General features: G+C 45.7%; 1 protein-coding gene across 2 annotated transcripts in view; it reads right to left on the minus strand.

Annotated features, from left to right (window-relative positions):
* Positions 1-7,750, minus strand: part of NTPCR (nucleoside-triphosphatase, cancer-related) — a 37,352-nt gene extending 29,602 nt beyond the window's left edge. For both annotated transcript variants that reach the window (XM_082854979.1, XM_082854978.1), the window contains exons 1-3: positions 7,609-7,750; positions 1,524-1,686; positions 952-1,048 (exon numbers count right to left, since the gene is read on the minus strand). In XM_082854979.1, the coding sequence (XP_082711105.1) occupies positions 952-1,048; positions 1,524-1,686; positions 7,609-7,642 (294 nt within the window). In that variant the 5' untranslated portion in view covers positions 7,643-7,750. The remainder of the gene's footprint in view (positions 1-951; positions 1,049-1,523; positions 1,687-7,608) is intronic.
* Between the last annotated feature and the right edge of the window lie 14,622 nt (positions 7,751-22,372).

Raw genomic sequence — 22,372 nt, forward strand, 5'->3', positions numbered from 1 at the left:
CCAGCATTTCCACTCGTAGGTATATACTCAAGAGACCTAAAAACAGATGTCTACCCAAAAACTTGGACACAGTTGTTCAGGGCAGCATTATTCATAATAGCCAAAAAGTAGAAACTTATCCAAATGTTCATCAGCTGAAGAATAGATAAATAAATATGGTATATCCATATAATGGAATATTACACAGCCATGAAAAGGAACGAAGCACTGATATGCACTGTGATGTGGATAAACCCTGTAAATATTATGCCAAGTGAAACAGGCTAGTCACAGAAAGACCACATATTGTATCATTCCCTTTCTATGAAATCTCCAGAATACTCAAATCTACAGACAAAGAAGCAGGGTAGTGCCTGCCAGGGGCTGGGGGTACACAGGAATGGAGACTGCATCATGGGTGTGGGGTTTCTTTTCGGGATGACAAAGATGTTCTAAAATTAGGCTGTGTTAACTGGTTGCACAATCCTATGAATACCTGAGAAAAAAATGAACTGTATATTTTAAATGGGTGAACTGTATGGTATGTGAATTATATCTCAATAAAGCTGTTTAAAAAATACAGGTAATACAGTGATATAATGTGTTACGTGCTTACCATTATGCTCATATGACATTTTACCTTCCTAAATGTTTATGTGCTGTGCTGTGAAAACAGGGTTAAGATATACACAAGGGGAAAGCAGAGGAAAGACTTATCTTTGGGGACCGTGGTAGCTAGGCATCAGAGCCCTCCCAATGTAAAATACTTACATATGCTGAATTTCTGTAACAAGGAGTTTACTTGTAGTTCGGAGTGACAGTAAATTATGTTGCATATCCTTACTAAGGCTTAATCAATTGAAGACTTTTAAGCTGTAAATGCAAAACTGGCCTCTCTATAAGAGCGAAAGCCAGCAATTCCCACAAGGCATGGAGAACAGACGGGCTCAAAAACCAGAAACACGCACTCACATTCCTCAAGACAGGAAGCACCAGCTGCTCGAAGGAAGTCAGATCCACCACATACTGCCCAACACAGCACTCACGCTTTCCAGGCGGAAGCTCTGACCTGAAAGAAAAGATAGTACATCCTTTGTCGAAAGACCCCTCTACTGATTTCTGGGTTTTAGCTACTCCACTGAGCCTCTGGCCTTCTGCGTGTGCTAAACCAAACAGAAAGTGGCAGTGAGCAAAGCTGACCTGATTCCACACCCTTTCCTGAGAGCAGGGCTAACACCGGCGGGCACACCACCACCCACGGCCCGGCAGCTGCCTTCGGGGAGCTGGCACGTCACCTGTCTTAGAAGAGTGGCGTGAGAAACAGGGCTACGAAGTACCACGTGAGAAGAGCTTCCTACTCAGTGGAGTGCGTTCTAAGTGGGATATGATGTTTTCAACTTTGTTTTTTATGTGATGATTTCAACCTCTGTTTTCTTTTTCCAAGAAATCCGTAAAGGCTCAGGATTCTTCAAGATAGAAGAGATCACCTGGCTCAGCCCTGGGCTCAGGGAGAATAAAACACCACGGAAATGAAGCTGCAGTACCCAATCCTGGATAAAGGTCCGCGGGCGCCAGACAACGTGACAACATCGAACCCTATTCTTCTTCCTCCCTGTCTGACTTCTTCTGTATAAAACCCGTCGACAGGCACGCCAGAGGACTTTAAAACTTCACTGGCTTTCTGGATCAACGTTGTTTTTCCAACCCCTAAAAAAAAAAAAAAAAAAAAAAAAAAAAGCCCATTAGGAACCACTGCTTTGCTGGAGCACAGGAATCACCAGGAGGAGAGAAACAGGCTGCAAATGGAGTTTATGAATGTTAATGCCACTTAATTTTGACTGCTCCAGGTGTTAAAACTCCTGAATTTCAAGTAGAAACAAGCATAATAAAAATATGAATGGTATCTTGAAGTTTATTTTTAAATTCTGAAACAGTATTGGTTTTGTCACATACACCATCCCAGAACCAGGTGAGTGGTTTGCTGATAAAAATCTCAAGTGCAATTTACATCCTAGGAGACAAGCTTCTACTTTCTCCTAGGTTTACTCTCCTTGGGGGAGCAAACTTTTTCCCCTAGAAAGTAAAGCTGGTCAAGCTTCGGTCAAAGGCTGCTCGCTTTAAGTTAGGATTTTAAGACACTCTGGACCACCATTTAACAGTGGGAACCTCACTTCAGTCCTCCACAAACTTCCATTGTATGTGTCCCGAAAGCAGGACTCTTAAATACCACAAACACCACTAGAAATGGCAGTTTTTCAACTTTTTCCACAAGAGCAATGCCATCAGGGTGGCCACCCCTTGGAGTGTTACTAAGCATTCCTTCTGCTCGCCCACAACCCCTTCCCAGACTATAGGCTGTGCACCTGCACCTGCCCATCCTCCACACCCAGGACCCCTTCCTTTCCTTCCGGCCTGGCCCCTGGACTACTCGGATTAACTCTTGGGTGTTTACAAGTAACATAAGGATACTAATCACTGACACGGTGGAGCCAGGCCCTGGTCTCGCATGCCTCGCAAGCATTTTGGTGGTTAAATTCTCACAACCACCCTCTGACGCAGTTACCATCCTTGTCCCTATTTTACAGATGAAGAAACTGAGGCACAGAGAGGTTAGGTAACTTGGCCACGGTTACACACCTAGGAAGGACCATACATTTTAACAGGGGCCCTCGTCTGCCACCATGACTTTGTTTATAGCAGACTTGCTCCCACACAGATTAAAGTCAATGGCATCAAGATTACCAAAAAAGGGGGACAAAAAGGTCTGTAACAGAGCTATTCTGAAATACAACAGGGTTGCAAATCATATTATTTCTATGGCTGCCCAGAGCCATCAGGGATCCCCAACGGGCCTTTTAACCTTCCTTGAAATAAGATACGATCTGTCATTTAAAGCATCTCTCCTCCAGACTTCACACTAGCAAACAATGGCACGTGGCCTTCTGGAACACGAGCAGCAGCCCACACTCCCGTGACTAGGAAAGAACTACGCAGGGTTGTGACCCCAGCTCTGTCCTTTGGTAACTGCCGCTTTAGGAGTCGCTGAAGAATCTGCTTAACGAAGGCAAGCGGCCTTGGGGGATGTGTAAGCTGGGACTTTCCCGAAGGGCCATTTCTACCACAGTACATGGCAATGCCACAGCTAGGAATTCATCCTCAGCAATGAATCTGACAACGGTACAGAGACACAAGGAACCGGATGTTCACGTCAGCATTCTTCGTAATTGTGCAAAACACAGAAACAATTTAATGTTGATATATAATGCTGACTGTTAAATTATGGTATCATGTGTGTAATGACACAAACACACAGGAATCTCATGCAGTCATTATTAAAGAGAATACTCTTTACCTATGGAAACAGTTTACTGGTTAGCATGGAAAACAGACCACAGTGTATGAAAATAATATATGGAGAAGAAGCAGGTTAAGAAACAGCAGACAGGGCTTCCCTGGTGGCACAGTGGTTGAGAATCCGCCTGCCAATGCAGGGGACACGGGTTCGAGCCCTGGTCCGGGAAGATCCCACATGCCACAGAGCAACTAAGCCCGCGAGCCACAACTACTGAGCCCGTGTGCCACAACTACTGAGCCCGTGTGCCACAACTACTGAAGCCCGCAAGCTCTAGGGCCTGTGCTCCGCAACAAGAGAAGCCACCGCAATGAGAAGCCCGTGCACCACAACGAGGAGTAGCCCCCGCTCGCCGCAACTAGAGAAAGCCTGTGCAGCAACGAAGACTCAACACAGCCAGAAACAATAAAATAAAATAAATAAATTTAAAAAAATAAAAAAAGAAACAGCAGACACACATAGTAGTATTCTATTATATATGTGTATATATATGTGTATATATATTTTTTTATTTATTTATTTTTTTGCTGTAGGTGGGCCTCTCACTGTTGTGGCCTCTCCCGTTGCGGAGCACAGGCTCCGGATGCGCAGGCTCAGCAGCCATGGCTCACGGGCCCAGCAGCTCCGCGGCATGTGGGATCTTCCCGGACCGGGGCACGAACCCGTGTCCCCTGCATCGGCAGGCGGACTCTCAACCACTGTGCCACCAGGGAAGCCCCATTATATTTTTTAAAGGCCACAAATAACAAATGTTGGTGAGGATGTAGAGAAAAGGGAACCCTTGTACACTATTGATGTGAATGTAAATTGGTGTAGCCACTGTGGAAAACAGTATGGAGGTTCCTCAAAAAACTAAAAACAGAACTACCATATTATCCAGCAATTCCACTCCTGGGTATATACCCAAAGAAAACAAAAACACTAATTTGAAAAGATAAATGTAATTTGAAAAGATAAAAGATAAATTCATAGCAGAATTATTTACAACAGCCAAGATATGGAAATTTCCATCAACAGATGAATGGATAAAGAAGATGTGGTACATATATACAATGGAATATTACTCAGTCATAAAAAAGAATGAAATTTTGCCATTTGCAGCAACATGGATGGACCCAAAGGGTATTACGCTTACTGAAATAAGTCAGAGAAAGACAAATACTGTATGTTATCACTTACATATGGAATCTAAAAAATAAAACAAACTAGTGAATATAACAAAAAAGAAAAATATAAAGAACAAACTAGTGGTTACCAGTGGGGAGAGGGAAGGTAGGAGGGGCAAGACAGGGAATAAACAGTTAAAAACTACTATGTATAAAATAAATAACCTGCAAGGATACACTGTACAACACAGAGAATATAGCCAATATTTTATAATAACTATAAATGGAGTATAATCTTTAAAAACTGTGAATAACTATGTTGTACACCTGAAACTTATATAATATTGTAAATCAACTATACCTCAATTTAAAAAAAAAGTGAAGTATGCATATGTTTATTGAAGAAAATGTTGAGAACACAGAAAGGTTTACAGCATTTATTTCTGTATGTTGGAAACCCATGTGATTTTCACTTCTTTAAAATTTTTCTTGATTTCATTGGTTTTTTTTTTTTTGGTCTTATAGTGAGTGGTTATTACTATTAATTTAAGAAAAAACAAAGCTATTTACATTATGCAAAATACAAAATGGAACAGCTGTAACAAAAGGGGACATTGTGGGTCCGATCTGTGAGGGAGAACATTATGAAGCAAGAGGAGGCCTTGGGCTCAAGTCCCTTTCTTCCTCTTCGGCTCTAGAAACCTTCCGGTGAATTTTTCACCTCCGTTAATTAAGCTACTACCCTAGTGTTGTCTACACTGGCTAAGAAGTGGCCTGTGTGAGAAGGAGACCCCAAACTGAAAGGTCCACACCATGCACAGAGAAGAACAGGTCAGAAGGCTCCAGAATTATGTTGGTGCTGGTTCTCCCATAAAACTGACCCTGAAATAAAGACTCAAATACAGGCAGTTTAATTTGGGAAGCAACACCCCAAGACGACATGCTGGTAGGAAGATAATCGCATTATCAAATAAGTTACCACTGTGGGTAGCTTAATCCCACTGGGAAATCCTAGGACATAGTTCTGGACCCAAGGCTCCGAGTTCTCCTGTCTGAGGGGTGAGGAAGTAAGGAGTTTACCTGCTCTCTTCCATCTATCATGGGTCAAGGCTGCTCCTGGGGGAAGGCATTCCCTGGCCCTTCAGGCCTGCCCTGTGCAGGCAGAGTGGGCTCCAGGGACCAGAGAAAGCCCTCCAGGATGGGTCAGAGGCTCTATAGTTGGAAGCTGGAAAAAATGCTAAGTGCCAAAGACACATGGGTGAGGCCCTGACAGTGTAGACAACAAAAAGTGACCTCTTTGAGAAGATACCTCACCCGATGGTCTGAACGTGTAGAGATTGATTGATTTATTTATATTTATTTATTTTTTACACAACTTTATTGGAGTATAATTGCTCTACAATGCTGTGTTAGTTTCTGTTGTACAACAAAGTGAACGAGCCTTATGCATACATATCTCCCCATATCCCCTCCCTCTTGAGCCTCCCTCCCACCCTCCCTACCCCACTCCTCTAGGTGGTCACAAAGCACCGAGCTGCTCTCCCTGTGCTATGTGGCTGCTTCCCACTAGATATCAATTTTACATTTGTGAACATGTAGATTTAGACAGCCGGCAGAGTTTGGGATTGGGTTGGTGAGAGAAAGGAACTAAGTCAATGAAAAAACAACATTAGACAACAACTCCAAAGAGAAAAAAAAATTGTTCACAAAGGGAAAAGAAATGATAGATTACTCCAAGGCTCTTCTGTGATTAGCTTTTGCTAATAATACTGTAAACACTGACCACTGAGCTAATTAAAATTACAGGATAACTGCGTTACGAAGATTAGGAGGAAGAGAAGGTGAGTGGGTTTGAGGACAGGCTTAAGAGAGCTATACTGTAGGAATGAGTCTTCCAATTACGTGTATGTACATAGAACTTTTATAAAGAAGGAAACAGAAAGAAGAACCAGTATTGGCCAGGCGAGCCTCTGTCCCCACCCACCTCCAGGACGCAGCCAGGTACCATCACAATAATAAGCCACCTCTGTTATGAAACACATCGATGTCTTGGGGCCAGCCTGCTGAGAAAACTGCATTCCAAGTTTCAAATAAAGGACAAATCAACTTTCAGAAGATGGTCCTTTACCTCTGGGTATCAGAAATTTCTCACAACACCTCACTCCTCAGCACTCCCCCACTGCGTGGTAAAAATAAAATCCCAGAATCTGCAATATTAAGTTAGCCTTTGCTCCTGAAGGCTAAAAACGATAATCATTAAGATAAAGTGAAAGAGAATTTCAGGCCCAGGGTAACAATGGTTGATATCTGAACCCACAGCTAACTTGCAAACTGCAAAGAAGCTGAAGAAATCACTTTCTGGTTAGGCCCATCTTTTTTTTTTTTTTGCCCCCTTAATGTATCTGATGCTGCTACAACTTTTCTGCCTCTTCTTTCAATAATGAGTTATCCACGTGCGGCATCTTGGCTTAAAAGGCATCTATGTCCTCCCCCAGACTCCTCATTTGAAAGCACACTATCTCCTTTCAAAGGTGAGACCTTCACAGCCCGAGGGCTGAAGGATCTGCATTTGAAGAGACAGACGCAGACGCAGGCTCTGGGTGGGCGGTGCCCTGTAGGTACCAAAGCTCTTAACCTGCGGCCTCACTCATGGAGGGAATTCAGTGGGTCGGTGAACGTGGATGGGGAACACGGCTGCATGTTCAGTTTCACTACCCTGCAACTGAAATCCCGCTCTTCCTTTCATGATGAGTGCAGGGCAGGAGCACGTGTAACTATCGACAGAAACCAGACACCTTCGATTCCACCGCGGTGGTGGTAGAGATTCTGAAATACCTTTCGTGTCCATCACAACTTCACAACTGCGGGAGTTATTACTGCTGCCGCCGCCCCTGCTATTTAATATTTAAGACCGAAGCCCGGGGGCGACCCCATCACAAGCTGGTTCCTGTTCTCCTGTAGTTGGCCTCATTTCACTTATCTGATGGACTCACAGTCACGTTTTCCGGGAAAAACACGCAGGCTTCAGAGCACCAAGCGTGTAACTTACATGGGGAATTTTAGAAGCCACCGGCCGGAGCCCCTTGCCCAAAGCACCGGACCGCCCCCAGCCCGGGCACCCCTCACGTCCACCCCTCGGCCTCCCGGAGGCGCAGACCCGGGCGGGGTTACCTGGGGGTCCCGTCAGGAACACGTGCCGGGCCATACGGGTATGACCGGGTGGGGGTCACGGCCCGGGTGGGGGTCGGGGTCGAAGTCGCCGAACGGGGCAGGGGTCGGGGTCGCGACCCTGAGTCCGCCCCGCAACGCCGCAGTCCCCACCTCCGCCGGCCGGAAGCACCGCCCCCTAGGCCGCGCATGCGCTCTCCCCATTCAGCCTCGGCCCGCGCATGCGCCCTCCGCTCTCAGCCCCGGTCCCCGCGAGCGGGTCCGCCCGTCTAGGGTGGGAGGATAGTGGTCCGGTCTTCTGCGCGTCCCTGTATTCCAGCCTCGGTGTTGGACTTACGTGGGGTGTTTGCGAGGAGATGTGCGTGAGAGCGTGTTACTAAACCAGTCCTGCACCAGGTGGGCGCCGTTGCCCGAGCTCTGCCCCCGGAATGGGACCTGCGAGCTGAAATTCCCCCGGGCTGCAGGGACCAGCCCTCCTGAAGAAGCCTTGGTCCCTGGAAGCCTTCCCCAAAGGAGGAGGCTTTGCTACCGATTGGAACTATTTACCCAGTGTTGTCAGCCGTGACGGCAGAGTAGTATCAACTGGTTAAAAGTTGTTGATGGCCTGGGCTCCAACTCCAGACATTCGGAGTGATTGATCTTGGGCGAGCCCTGAGCATCTCGAGCTTTCTGGCTGTTGTTGTTATTGTTGAAACTCCTCGGCAGTTTCTAAAGGCCCATCTTCAACCGTGCACATCAAGACTAATTTTCCCCTCTTGTCACCATCCCATAAATGTAAACCAACGCAAGACCCAGCTGTTGGATCTCCCTGTGCAAAGCATTAAGTGGCTTTCCACCCCCCTCACTTCACCACTTGAGGGGTTTCAGCCCATGAAATGAAGTGGCAATGGCTTTGGGCCAGAGTTACCTGTAAACTCTTTCAGTCTAATATGTGTACAGTTTGTCTCCTGATCGATCATTCTCCGTTCAGAGAAAGCAATTTCAGTGAGTGCTCAACTTAATTGGTGTGCGCCCATCCAGGACCTCCACGGCTCCCTTTAGCCTGGATATACACCAGTCAGATGGCCTCTGTTTCTTGCTGCTTGAAAAGGAATCATCTAAAAGGCAGATTTGTACAGTCGAGCTGTCACCATCATTTCTGCAACATTTATAAGGCTGCATCACTGGTAAGATTGGGCTTTCCACCCAGATTTCTTTCACCTCCATGCAAACTGGAATGAAGAACAGCTGATGTAGCCAAGTAAACCCATAGTAGTTTCCAAAAGAAAGAAACATGTACACAGTCATATGTACACTCTTCTTTTTATTAAAAATAATTTATTTTAGGGCTTCCCTGGTGGCGGAGTGGCTAAGAGTCCGCCTGCCGATGCAGGGGACACGGGTTCGTGCCCCAGTCCGGGAAGATCCCACATGCCACGGAGCGGCTGAGTCCGTGAGCCATGGCCGCTGAGCCTGCGCGTCCGGAGCCTGTGCTCCGCAACGGGAGAGGCCACAACAGTGAGAGGCCCGCGTACCGCAAAAAAAAAAAAAAAAAAAAAAAAAAAAATTATTTTAAAATGCTAACTATGTAGCATTTCCATCACTGAAGCAGTTTGTAAGGCTCACCATAGGATGGATTATTTTGTTTTGATGTTATGCCTGGAATTCTGGTAGCTACCAGCAGACATCAGTTTAGGTAACTCAAGGAACATCTAGATTCCAGATGTAGAGAACTGATGTTTCAGAACAAAAAGAAAATTCTTCCAAAGTTGGATATTCTTTTTCCATTGGAAGATCCGCCCCTTTCAATCCCAGGGTTGGGACCTGAGGGAGGGATGTTCCCCAAAGAGGAATTGAGGCGCTATTTCCACAGGGGTGACTGAATGCCAGGCTGGCAAAACACGTTCACATTTGTCTTCTCCCCCTCTTACATATTTTCACATCCCCCGTCACCATATTCTTGGTTCTGTTTTCTGGTACTCAGGACTTAACCCAAGTTTAAATTACTGTACAAATACACTTAGGAGTAACAATAGTGCGTGTGTGCATGCTCACTTGCACGTGTATAGGTTTATGGGTTTGGGGAATATTCGTGTACAGCCCATCTCATTTGACCAGATGCTGTACGTCTGTGGGCACCATGTCCTGGTGTAGGGTTGGGGAAAACGGAGCTTTGCAGAAGCTCTGGCTCATAGTAAGGGGCAGTGGGAGAACTGGGTATTGGGGACAGCTTTCTGACTCTCTGACTGTGGTTCGTGTCCCTGGCCCTGGGCTGCAGTCCTGGCACACCCATTGGCTGTGCTGTGTGCTCTTGAAAACTGTGCCTATGATCACAGTAAATGTTGAAAACCAAGCAGGTGAGAGTTGGGTCACCGCAAGATTCCAGGAAGAATGGTGAACCAGCAGAAACAGGGCGTTTAGCCTCCTAACAAATGATGGGAGTAAACGAGGAAGGTTGTGAGAGTGAACCGCCAAGGACAAGCTGAGAGGCACGGGGAGGAGGGGCAAAGCTTCTGTTTGGCTTTGTCGTTTCCTCAGGAACGCTAACACTGCACAGCTTTGTTTTGTGCAGGTTCACTTTCATTCATTTTGCTCGGATCCCATCAGTGGAGAATCTATTGTTTGCAGAATAATATGACAATCGTTCTGGTTTGAATCAGCCTCTGATGTGTAGGAACCAAAAAAAAAAAAATTGCTGTATCTAATGAATATTCAACACCTGATGTAAATAGAGCTGGTTATTTAATATATTCACCCCCCTTCCCTCCCTCCCTCCGTCCCTTCTTTCCTTCCTCTGTTTTATTGCAGAGACTATGCACTGTGATACACAGTAGGGATCAAAGGTATATTTGAATAGCTTCTGTCCTGAAAAGACTAAGACAATCAAAAACACTGGTGAGTAGGGCTTCCCTGGTGGCGCAGTGGTTAAGAATCCGCCTGCCAGTGCAGGGGACAGGGGTTCGAGCCCTGGTCCGGGAAAATCCCACATGCTGTGGAGCAGCTAAGCCTGAGCGCCACAACTACTGAGCTTGCGCTCTAGAGCCCATGAGCCACAACTACTGAGCCCACATGCCACAACTACTGAGGCCCGCACGCCTGGAGCCCATGCTCCACAACAAGAGAAGCCACCGCAACGGGAAGCCCACGCACCGCAACAAAGAGTAGCCCCCACTCGCTGCAACTAGAGAAAGCCCGCGCGCAGCAACAAAGACCCAATGCAGCCAAAAATAAAATTAATTAATTAATTAATTTTTAAGAAACAAAAAAAATCACTGGTGAACAGACTCTTATACCTAAGGTCCAAATTTTTAAAACTATTAAATATCCATGAGCTACTTTTTTTCATTCAAAATGGAAATACCTTTATCTGAGCTCCTGGGGGGAAGAATTCATTTCCCACCCCTTTAGATTACCTACCTTACTGGATAACAATTACCATTGAGAGAGCTGGCATTGTATTTTGGCCACCAACCTTGTAATACTTGGACATACTTAACAAAAGATAATAGCTAACGTTTACCTAGTGTTTCCCATGTACCGAGTTCTCCCAGAGCACAAGAAGACAAATACTGATTCCACTTATACGAGGTACCTAGAATAGTCACATTCGTAGAGATAGAAAGAAGAATGTAGTTGACAGGGCCTGGAGAGAGGGGAAATGGGCATTATTGTTTAATGGGGCCAGAGTTTTAGTTTTGCAAGATGAAAAGAGCTCTGGAGACGGATGGTGGTGACGGTTGCACAACACTGTGAACGTACTTAATGCCACTGAACCATACGCTTCAAAATGGTTAAGATGGTACATTTTATGTTATGCGTATTTTACCACAATTAAAAACTTTAAAAAAATCAACATATGGAAAATGAGGAAGAAGAAAAGAAATCAGTAAAGGCTGGAGTGGTCAGAGTAGGGGTTTTGGAGAAGGTGTGTTTTGAGCCGGGCCCCGGAGGATGCATCGCTTGACTGGGTGAGGTTGAGGGGACCTTGGCTGTTGCAGAATGACTCTGATGTCCCAGGGTGGATCTCATCCAGGAAGGGCTTTCATTGGAGCTGGAAACCTCGCAAACCAACACCTGCAGTTAAGGGCTGGTGAAGCTTCTTGAAAGGGATGCTCCGGGGCTCCTAATATTGTCCCACAGGCCTGGTTAGGATAAAGAGATGCCCGTCCCCTCTCTGTTCCTAGGAAACAGCCCCAACTAGAGACTTCAACACTGAGAGCTGGAAGACCCAGGATTGTCCTGGGCCCTGTTCTGCTCCTTTCCTGCAGCTGCCGCAAGTCTGATTCTGTCTACATGGCTGACAGATGGCCCTGGAGGACCACTCTCCCACTTATGCAGACTGGGGAGTCAAGGGAGCAGAGATGGAAGGGAAAGCAGGAAAGAATAGGACCAAATGGTGTGACGGTGCTTGAGCTTGTTGGTGGAAGGAAAATTGGGCTGCGCGAACGTCAGGTCTGTTTCACATAATTGCACCCAACCCTGGGTACCTGTACAGCCCACCACCCCACCCCAGATAAGCAGCCCCCCTGCCATCCCACAGACCTGAGGCTTAGTAGGAGGGACCCTGCCCATCTTTACCCGAGAGGGTGTGACACTCCACACCTGCGTGAGCAAAACCAGGGCCTTTTGGCCTGGCTTCTTGCCACAAGAGCACAAGTGACAGCTGAGCGTGGTCGCTTTGGGTAGGCATAAATACGTGGAACCATGAAAGGGGCATTAAAGTGCGAATTCAAGTCGCTGAGCTGAGACCAGCTTGTTATGTTTCCCTAGACAAGTCGTGCGACTGCTTTGGGCCCAAGTGCTCACAACTGAAAAAGAAAAAGGAAATTCCTGCCCTGCAGGACCCTCAGGTGTGCTGCAAGTATGAAGTGGGATTATTTATGGGGAAGCTCTTAAACGGTATAAAGTCCATCAGGCAGTATTACCATCTCCCAGAGCTCCTGTGAGGCTGGAAGGGGAACCTGCCAGATGTGTAACTGTACCTTCTCTGAGCGCTTGCGTTCCTCTTAGAAGCATTTCTTAAGCTTGTTTTCTACTTCAGGGGTTTTGCTTTTTCCTTTTTCTTCTTTTTCTACATTTTTATTATGTAAAATTTCAAACATGTACAAATGTGCAGAGAATAGGATGAGATAATAAGCCCCCTGGACACAGAGCCAGCTCCAGCAATGACCAGCTCACGGCTGGTCTTGTTTCATCTGCAGCTCCCCGTCTTAAACCCACACTGGGTTTCTTTCGAGCAAAATATCAGATATCATATCATTTCATTGATAACTATTTTAATACGCCTTTCTGAAATATTAGGATACTTTTAAAAATGTAACCACAACACCACTGCCACACCTCAAATATTATTTCTTTTTTTTTTCTTTTTTTTTTTTCCTCTTTGCGGTACGCGGGCCTCTCACTGCTGTGGCCTCTCCCGTTGCGGAGCACAGGCTCCGGATGCGCAGGCTCAGCGGCCATGGCTCGCGGGCCCAGCCGCTCCACGGCATGTGGGATCTTCCAGGACTGAGGCATGAACCCGTGTCCCCTGCATCGGCAGGCGGACTCTCAACCACTGCACCACCAGGGAAGCCCTCTCTCTGGTAATTTGTTTGGTAAAGAAACTGCTGGTTTGTCTTAGCCAGTTGTTCACAGTCTGGGATTTGCTGAGGTATCCCCTCCCCAAGGTATGATTGAGCCTGTCCTTCTGTGGCCCGTGTTTCTCCTATTCTGCTATTCCATCAGGAGACCTGATTTGAAAACCTGCCCCTGGGATGCCTCTGGATGTGTCCAGACATAAGGCAGATTTGTAGAGTTCAGTCTTCCTCAAGTAGAAACTTTTCCTTCTTCCCCTCTTCCTCCTCATGAAACATAAGCTTCATTCAGCTCACTTCCTATGTGCCAGGCACATCCTAAGCTCTTACACACATTATCTCACTGTTTTTCACAGCAATGTTATGCAACAGCATAGTTCAACTTGACATTCATTCTAGCTGCCCAGCATCTAAACCCTTTCCTGTGTTTGGGGAATGGGTCACCTCTTTGCATGCCAGAGATCTCGTTTCCAGCCTCCTTTGCAGCTAAGGAAAGGAAAAGGCAAGGGCCCAAAGCTACCCCTACCAGATACTCCCATCCTTGGCCTGAGTTAGGTGCTACTGATGCGATGACACATGGAGCCGGAGGCCATGGTGATTGCAGCCTTGGTCCTGGCAGGGCGCTCCGTGCAGCCTGGGGACGGGGCCAGGCCCAGGCTCTTGCAAGATTCCTCTGGGTCGTTCCTGGACCTGCTGCGTCCACCCTCCCGTGAGATCCCCCGTAAACACGTGGAGCCCAGGAAGAAGCTGCTGTGCAGAAGCTGCACTGCAGGTGCTGTAGCAGAGAAACAAGGAACCCATTCCCTGTAAGGAACCTGTGAATCACCCTCACCCAGAGCCCACCCTGCCTCAGGGCTTGTTTCCAGTGTGCCTTCCAAACTGGGGAAATCACCAAAGGGTGGGTTCAGGACCCACTGAGTCCACTATGAAATGGATTTCTATCAAAACTTACTCACCTGGGGCTTCCCTGGTGGCGCAGTGGTTAAGAATCCGCCTGCCAATGCAGGGGACACGGGTTCGAGCTCTGGTCTGGGAGGATCCCACATGCTGCAGAGCAACTAAGCCCGTGCGCCACAACTACTGAGCCTGCGCTCTAGAGCCCGCGAGCCACAACTACTGAGCCCGCGTGCCACAACTACTGAAGCCTGCGTGCCTAGAGCCTGTGCTCTGCAACAAGAGAAGCCACTGCAATGAGAAGCCCGTGCACCACCACGAAGAGTAGCCCCCGCTCGTCGCAACTAGAGAAAGCCCACGTGCAGCAACAAAGACCCAACGCAGCCAATAAATAAATAAACATTTAAAGAGAAAACAAAACTTACTCACCTGCCCTTCATAAGCCCCCATTCTGCCTGGCAAGTGGAGCACAGTTGTGTTTTGGCTCCAGAAATTCGTTTCAGTTTACAGCCACTGTCCTGTAATCCTGGAAAAGTCTGATTATTCACCTTTCCTCAATACACAGTCACTCTGGTAAATGGCCACAGGGCCTTCTGGAGGAAGATTTACAGTCTAAACATTTGCTGTGTAGCATGATCCTTCCTCTGGAGGGCTTGGCCTCCCTTTCGGGCAAGGGCCTCTGTTGGCTGGGGCCAGGGTGAGGAAAAAAGGGGCTCCTACACAGAATTAAAGGCTCTCAGGTCCTGCGGGGGCGATCCTGCATTTTCATCATCTAGGAGGTAGTGCCTTCTCCGATACTGCACTCTAGGGATCTTTCTTGCCGCCCTCAAGGCCCAGCCCTGGGCTGAACTTGAATGACTCAAGTCTGGGAACTGGTTGAGAGGCTGTAACAGTCTCTCATGGTGACTCAGCTCACACTTCTGTCCAACAGATGTAGAGCTTTGCCATGTACACAAAATAAGGCTTTAGGTAGTTCCCAACTCTCACTTCTAGGGGCACCATGACCAACACCAAAGACACTGCAGGTCAGACTATTCTAATTACTGCATGGTCTGTGTTAAAACGAAAACCACAGGCCCAAAATAGAGCCATTTGTGCCAGGCCACACCTCCGAACCAGGGCTTAATACTGAACCTAACTGAAGCTTCAACCTCCCCTAGAAATGTAGTCTTAACCAGTCAGGAATTTTCTGGTCAGTACCAATGAGGTCATCTGTCACATGGGCCCTTTCTAGCCCCCAGAGGAAGATGAGGTAAGCCACCTAATCTTATTCCCTTCCTTTCCCCAAAGGGAAATGACTTTAAAAACATTTCCCTTCCTGTGGCTCCTGGAACTCCCCTCTGCTTCCTAGATGGAATTATGCCTGGTTCATGAATCGTTCAATAAAGTCAATTAGATCTTCACAATTTACTTGGTTGAGTTATGTTTTTTCACATTTGATGACTGAATAGCTTTGGCTCTGCTGTCCATTGCCACATGTCCTGATCTGTGACTCGAAGTTTCTGCTTAACACCAACACCCCAGGATCCCGAAATCCCCAGTGAATGCCGGGAGTCTAGTTCAATGACAACTGTTCTCACTGTCATTTCTGGCCTAAAGATAATTTCACCACTATATTTCTCTGTCTAAAAACCAGACATCAAGAAATAGTGATTTAATAAGCTTACTATAGGAGAAGTCTAAAATGGTACAGATGCATGGTCTACAAACCATTGCATTTTGTGTAAGTGGAAAGATGAGTCTTTGCTTTGTTGCACACACAACATATTAAGTTTGCAGCTCAGCAGTATTGCCATATTGACCCTTGACACGTATAGCGCCGTCTCATTGCCTACGAGTATTGCACTGCTTTGCAAGAGCTCAGCCTTTCTGAGTAGCCCAGGCCTCTGTAAACGTTAATCCATAGAAACCTCAATTAAATAGAGTTGGGAGACCAGAAGGGGGCGCTCTCATGCCCTATGCTGATAGCGGAACCCAACAGTCCTTTCATGGCAAGGACTCAGCCAATGAGGGACTATTAACGCTCAGCCAATGATAAAACATGGACTCTTTGTTTACTCCACTCTCATCCCAGCTTCCTTTTCCCCTCTATAAGAGTTCTCCCCTCCATTCTTGCGGGGGGATTTGCACATGGCTCACCATGATTGCAGACTCCCAATTGTAAGTCTTTGCAAATCTCCAAATAAACCCAATTGTGCTAGAGAAATAACTGGCAGTCTATTTGTTTTAGGTCAACACCTGGCTGGATTAGGGGACACCAACTGCCCATGATGGCGCCCAGGGCTCATCCCCAGCACGCTTTGTCCCAGAACTAGTTGACAAGACAACAAAATACCAAGGCCTGGTTGGCTCAGACCGTGGGGTGGTCTTGGGTGCATCCTGGGGGACCCATCTGTATAAACCCAGCTACAAAAGCTAGAGAAAAGAAAAAAGAGGTGGAAGGAACACATGAGGACCTTGCACAGGGTTCAGAAATTAATAACTCTATGAATTTATTTCAAAGAACTTTTCAGAACCATTTTTATACGAAGGAATATGGCAAAAATCTGCACTTTTGCTCTGAATCTCTGCGTCCTTTTTGGATGAGATAACCACTCTCAGACTCACCTGTCCACATCATAAAGGCTCGCTTAGCTCTCCTCTGGGCCAGGTTTGATTTGTTCCAACGGTCTCTGGATTCCAGAGTATCGAAGCATCTATGCACGTTGATATGGATATAAATTACTTCTAAGCTACTCACGAACTTTAAGCCTGCAGTTCGTTTTTGAAAACTGAAGGGCTTTACTAAGCTACTTCATGGTCTCCTATTGTAATTTAAACAAACAAACAGACAAACAAGCTTTTAATTAATGCCTGTCTTGCTTTATTTAAAACATGTTTTGTTAAATTGCAAACCTGGAACGTGCACATTTTGCCTGCCTACTAGGTCTTACAAATAATTGGTAGTCTAATTCTACAAACAAAGACACTATTTTAAGTTGGAAAGAAAATTAATCTTTCTTTTCTTCTTATCTCTTTAAGAGAAGCTATTTTCCTTCTTCCCCTTAATTCATTTCTCTTGAAGCTCTTAGACTTGCTTTGATAATACACCAAGTCTTTGGGATTTGGGGAGAAGTTTTAAATGGACAGATAACTTTTACAATACATGTTTTTCTCTAGCTCATTATAGTTTCTACTTTGAAACCAGGAGTTTCTAATACTACTTCAGAAATAAGACCAATTATGCATGGGCTCTATGCTTAATGTTCTATAGGCATCATCTCACTTAATCCGCATAACCACACTACTGAGATGGACACTTAAAAAAAATAAAGGATACACACATTTCGATCAGTTTTGACAAATGCATGAGAGAGAACATTTTCATCACCTGAGCTAGTTCTCTTTTGCCCCATCCCAGAGATCCCACTGCCATACATACACATACTGACCTACTTAGAGCTCTTCTGCTCATTGAAAATTGGATCAGTTCTTCTTTGAGATCAGCTTGAATGCTACCATTATCAACTATTTTATATGTATTTTCTTCCTGTATTTTCTAATCTTAAATGGTGGTGTTCCTGAAACCCGAGTACCGATTAGAGGCTTAACGTGCTAAAATATGTGATACTCCTACGTGCTTCTATGAAGAAGGAAACTTTTAGAGGGGGGAGAAAAACATTAGGCTGCTTTCCTTTTTCTCTGTTGTCCTAAAGCCTTCAAAGAGCTTCACTGTTCTTTTCATGTAATATACTTAGATATAAAAGTGTCTCATAGTATAAAGAATTTCATCATTCCTAGTTTTTTCAGATATCAATAACACTACCCCTTAGGGCAAAAAACCAAAAAGAATACATACACTGACTTTTAGCAAACAGTTTAGTTTTTCCTACTTAGCATGTTATGTAGTATGTATTTTTGTGTGTATTTGGTTTTATTAACTTATAATATTCATGTTGTTGATTCCATGAGTTACAACCTATATAAACTCTGTATAGGCTCATCTATATACACTCAGCTGCAAAGCTAGAGACAACAAAAAGAGAAAGAAGGGGAACTTTCCTGGTGGTCCAGTGGTAAAGAATCCGCCTTACAATGCAGGGGACGCGGGTTCCATCCCTGGTCAGGGAACTAAGATCCCACATGCCATGGGGCAACTAAGCCCGCACCACAACTACTGAGCTTGCAGGCCTCAACTAGAGGGCCTGTGTATTGCAAACTACAGATCCCACGTGCCCTGGAGCCTGCGCGCCACAACTAGAGAGAGAAAACCCGCACACCACAACTAGAGAGAAGCTCACGTGCCGCAACGAAGAGCCCACATGCCTCAACGAAGATCCTGCGTGCCGCAACTAAGACCCAACACAGACAAAAATAAATTAAATAAATTAAATAAATAAATAATAAATCTTTGGGAAAAAAAGAGGAAGAAGAAACAGAGGCTGACATTGCACAAGGTACAGAAATAAATAGCTCAATTAACTTATTTCCAGCAGATTTTTATTTATTCTGTTTTGCTCCTTTTTATTGCTGAGTAGTGTTCTGTTGTGTGGGCATACTGGAGTTTGTTCATCTGTTGATGGACATTTGAGCTGTTGCTAATTTGAAGCTGTTAGCAAAAAAAAAAAAAAAAAAAGCTGTGATAAACATTTGTGCACCTATCGTTGTGTGGATATATATTTTCATTGCTCTTGGGTATATACACCTAGTAGTGGAATGGCTGGGCCATGTGATAGGTGTATGTTAACTTTGCAAGAAACTGCCAGATAACCGATGCAGTTGTAAAATTTTGCATTGCTACTGGAAATGTATGAAATTTCTAATTGCTCCACATCCTTGCCAACACTTGGTATTGTCAGGTCTTTAAAAACTTATATTATCCATGAAATGAAATCTTGTGGGGTTTTTTGTTGTTTGTTTGTTTTTAATATTTATTTATTTAGTTAGTTGTGCTGGGTCTTAGTTGTGTCACGTGGACTCCTTAGTTGTGGCATACGAACTCTTCGCTGTGGTGTGCATGTGGGACCTAGTTCCCCGAGCAGGGATCGGACCCGGGTTCCCTGCGTTGGGAGCACACAGTCTTAACCACTGCGCCACCAGGGAAGTCCTGAAATCTTGTGTTTTTAATTTGCATTCCCTGATGATGTTCAGCATCTTTCACATGCTAATTGGCCATTCATATATCTTCTTCTGAGAAATGTCTATTTAATTTTTTCCCCATTTTTTTCTATTTGACTGTCTTCTTGTAACTGAGTTTTAGTACTTCTTTGTATATTCTTTTTTTTTTTTTTTTGGTACCTGGGCCTCTCACTGCCGTGGCCTCTCCTGCCGTGGAGCACAGGCTCTGGACGCACAGGCCCAGTGGCCATGGCTCACGGGCCCAGATGCTCCATGGCACGTGGGATCCTCCCAGACCGGGGCATGAACCCGTGGCCCCTGCATCAGCAGGCGGACTCCCAACCACTGCGCCACCAGGGAAGCCCTCTTTATATATTCTTGATACAAATCCTTTGTGAGATAAATAGTCAATATTGGCACTGGCACTTAGCTGCGCTAGAATTTAAACAAAGCATTAAATAGACATATTGGAAATGTTGAGATCATTATCAATGGAACATTTACAGACCAAAGATTATACATCGCAGGTGGGAGGAGTATTAGACAGCAGTCAGATTTACCAAGTCAGACTGCTATGGGCTTTCGGTAGACAGGAGGTCACAGGCAGGGCCCACTGCTGCTAAAGTGAAAGGTACTGACTCACGCCATGGCCATATGTAAGTTAGATGAGCAAAAGATCATTATGCAAATACAATCTGGTTAAATCTAAAGCAAGGGGGGGGACTTCCCTGGTGATGCAGTGGTTAAGAATCCGCCTGCCAATGCAGGGGACATGGGTTCGTGCCCTGGCCCCGGAAGGTCCCACATGCCTCAGAGCAACTAAGCCCATGCGCCACAACTACTGAAGCCCGTGCACCTAGAGTCCATGCTCCGCAACAAGAGAAGCCACCGCAATGAGAAGCCCATGCACCGCAACAAAGATTAGACCCCGCTCGCCACAACTAGAGAAAGCCTGCATGCAGCAACAAAGACCCAACACAGCCAAAAGTAAATAAATAAAATAGATAAATTAAAAAAAAAAATCTAGAGCAAGGGGAAAAGCTGCCTCCAGGAGGTCAAAGCATGTAGCTGTGTAGGAAAGCACACAGAGAGTAGGTAGTTTCTATCTGTATCCTTCAGAGACTAAGCTGAGAGAGATCATCAAATGAAACAAAGGTGCAGTGGGATAACCCCGTGTGTGCCCGTAACAACGCACATGACAACCCTTGTCTACACACCTAACATCCCTGTGTGTGCACATAACAGCCCCGTGTGTGCATATAACCGTGTATACACACATAACAACCCCGTGCGTGCATATAACAACCCTGTGTACACACAACCGCGTGTGTGCATATAACAACCCTGTGTACACACATAACAACCCCATGTGTTCATATAACAACCCTGTGTACACACATAACACTCCCCTGTGTGCATATAACCAATGGGGGACCAACAAGGGAGTCATTCGGTAAAAAATTATAAAATAATAATAAAATGGCTTAATCTTAAATGTAGTGGAGACAAAATTGAAAGGTGCAGGCACTACCCATTCTTCTACTCTAGAAGCCATTTACCAATGGTTAGATCCCTTTTAAGGAAAATAATTGCCTTTAAATATTGTTGGACCTAGACTTCCCCTGGACGCCTGTAGCTCTCTTGTTTGAGCAAAAGACTAAATAGAATTTTAAGGGTGATTTTGACTGTGCGGATTTATCTCCTCACACTGCGACTTTAAGGGTTACGGGCTTTTACAAAAGGGTGGAGTTTCTTCGTTCCTCGCTGAATCTCTGGTCCGTAGACTGGGACGAAGGATCAGCCAGAAAATAGAGGACAGGAAGCATGGGTTTGTTAAACTGATGTAAGGCATTGAAAAGGACGGCCTCTCACGTGGAAAACGGTATATTTTCTTCTCCTTTTTTTTTTTTTTTTTTTTTTTTGGTACGCAGGCCTCTCACTGCTGTGGCCTCTCCCGTTGCGGAGCACAGGCTCTGGACGCGCAGGCTCAGAGGCCATGGCTCACGGGCCCAGCCACTCTGCGGCATGTGGGATCTTCCTGAACCGGGGCACGAACCCGCGTCCCCCGCATGGGCATGCGGACTCTCAACCACTGCGCCACCAGGGAAGCCCTTCTTCTCCTTTTTATGTATCACTCAGATCTGGCCTCCCAGATTATATAATTTATAGTTTTTATAAATTATATATTTAATTAAAATAACATTGTTACAAATAAAATTAAAAACCTGTGATCATTTTGCAACATCACACTTTTAGCTACGTCACTCTTCCCATGGGATGTATTCTGTCTATTTATACTGGTCTCACCTCTTCTTGACGACCCACACCAGCATCCAGCACTGTGCCATTTTACATGAACACCTGTGAATCACTCAACCTCCTCTGCTGTACGGTGAGCGCTGTTTATGCGATCAAGTGCTGGGTGTTACAGGAAGACATGGCCCGTGTCTAGATCTCATTCTCCTACAGGTACCATCATGGTGCTGCTGGATCCTGGGGGAGCCTTGTGCTTTCAGAAGAGTTTTCTACCACCATGCTTCTCAAACTGGGTGCCCACATCTTTAAGGGAACCTAAGGACAAGGACAGCTAACAAATTGAGCGTTTACCGTATGCCCAGCACTGCCCTAAGCACTTTGATGTATATCAGGTCATGCTGCCCTCATCCCAAAGGCTTAGGGGGTGGGTGCCGTCCTCAGCTCCTCTTAGAACAGAGAAAATAGGTCACTATCTACCTGTGGTTTTGAATGATCGATCCTGGGCTCTTCCTTCTGCATTTCCATATATCAAAGGTCACTTGTTTTCTATTTCTCCCCTTGAACTAAAACCATTTAGTCTGTTGTTGGTCCACACTGATGATAGAGAAAGTTAGTGAAGCCCATTCTTTCCCCGAGGCAGGAATGGGCTTCCCTCTTCACGGTGACACCGTCCTCGGTCTGGCTGTACTTTAGGAGGCAGGATCAGAGATGTATGGAGTGCAATTCCACAGCCTTGACCTTCGGTGTCCCAGCTTGCACAATACCTTCCTGATTAAGTTTCAACCAGGGAGTTTGGTTTTTAAAATACCATGTAAAGAATTTATACCATGTATTAACTGGGTTCTCCTTGGGCAGTAGATTCGCATTTCCCTCTCCTGTCACGGACCTCGCTGACTGTTCAACTTCTACTTTGGGCTCCTGTGTCACCTTGGCCGGCCCTGTCACCTCCATGGATCTCGAGTTTC

Source organism: Leucopleurus acutus, assembly GCF_964270905.1.
Source record: "Leucopleurus acutus genome assembly, chromosome: 14".
In the NCBI taxonomy this organism is placed as follows: domain Eukaryota; kingdom Metazoa; phylum Chordata; class Mammalia; order Artiodactyla; family Delphinidae; genus Leucopleurus; species Leucopleurus acutus.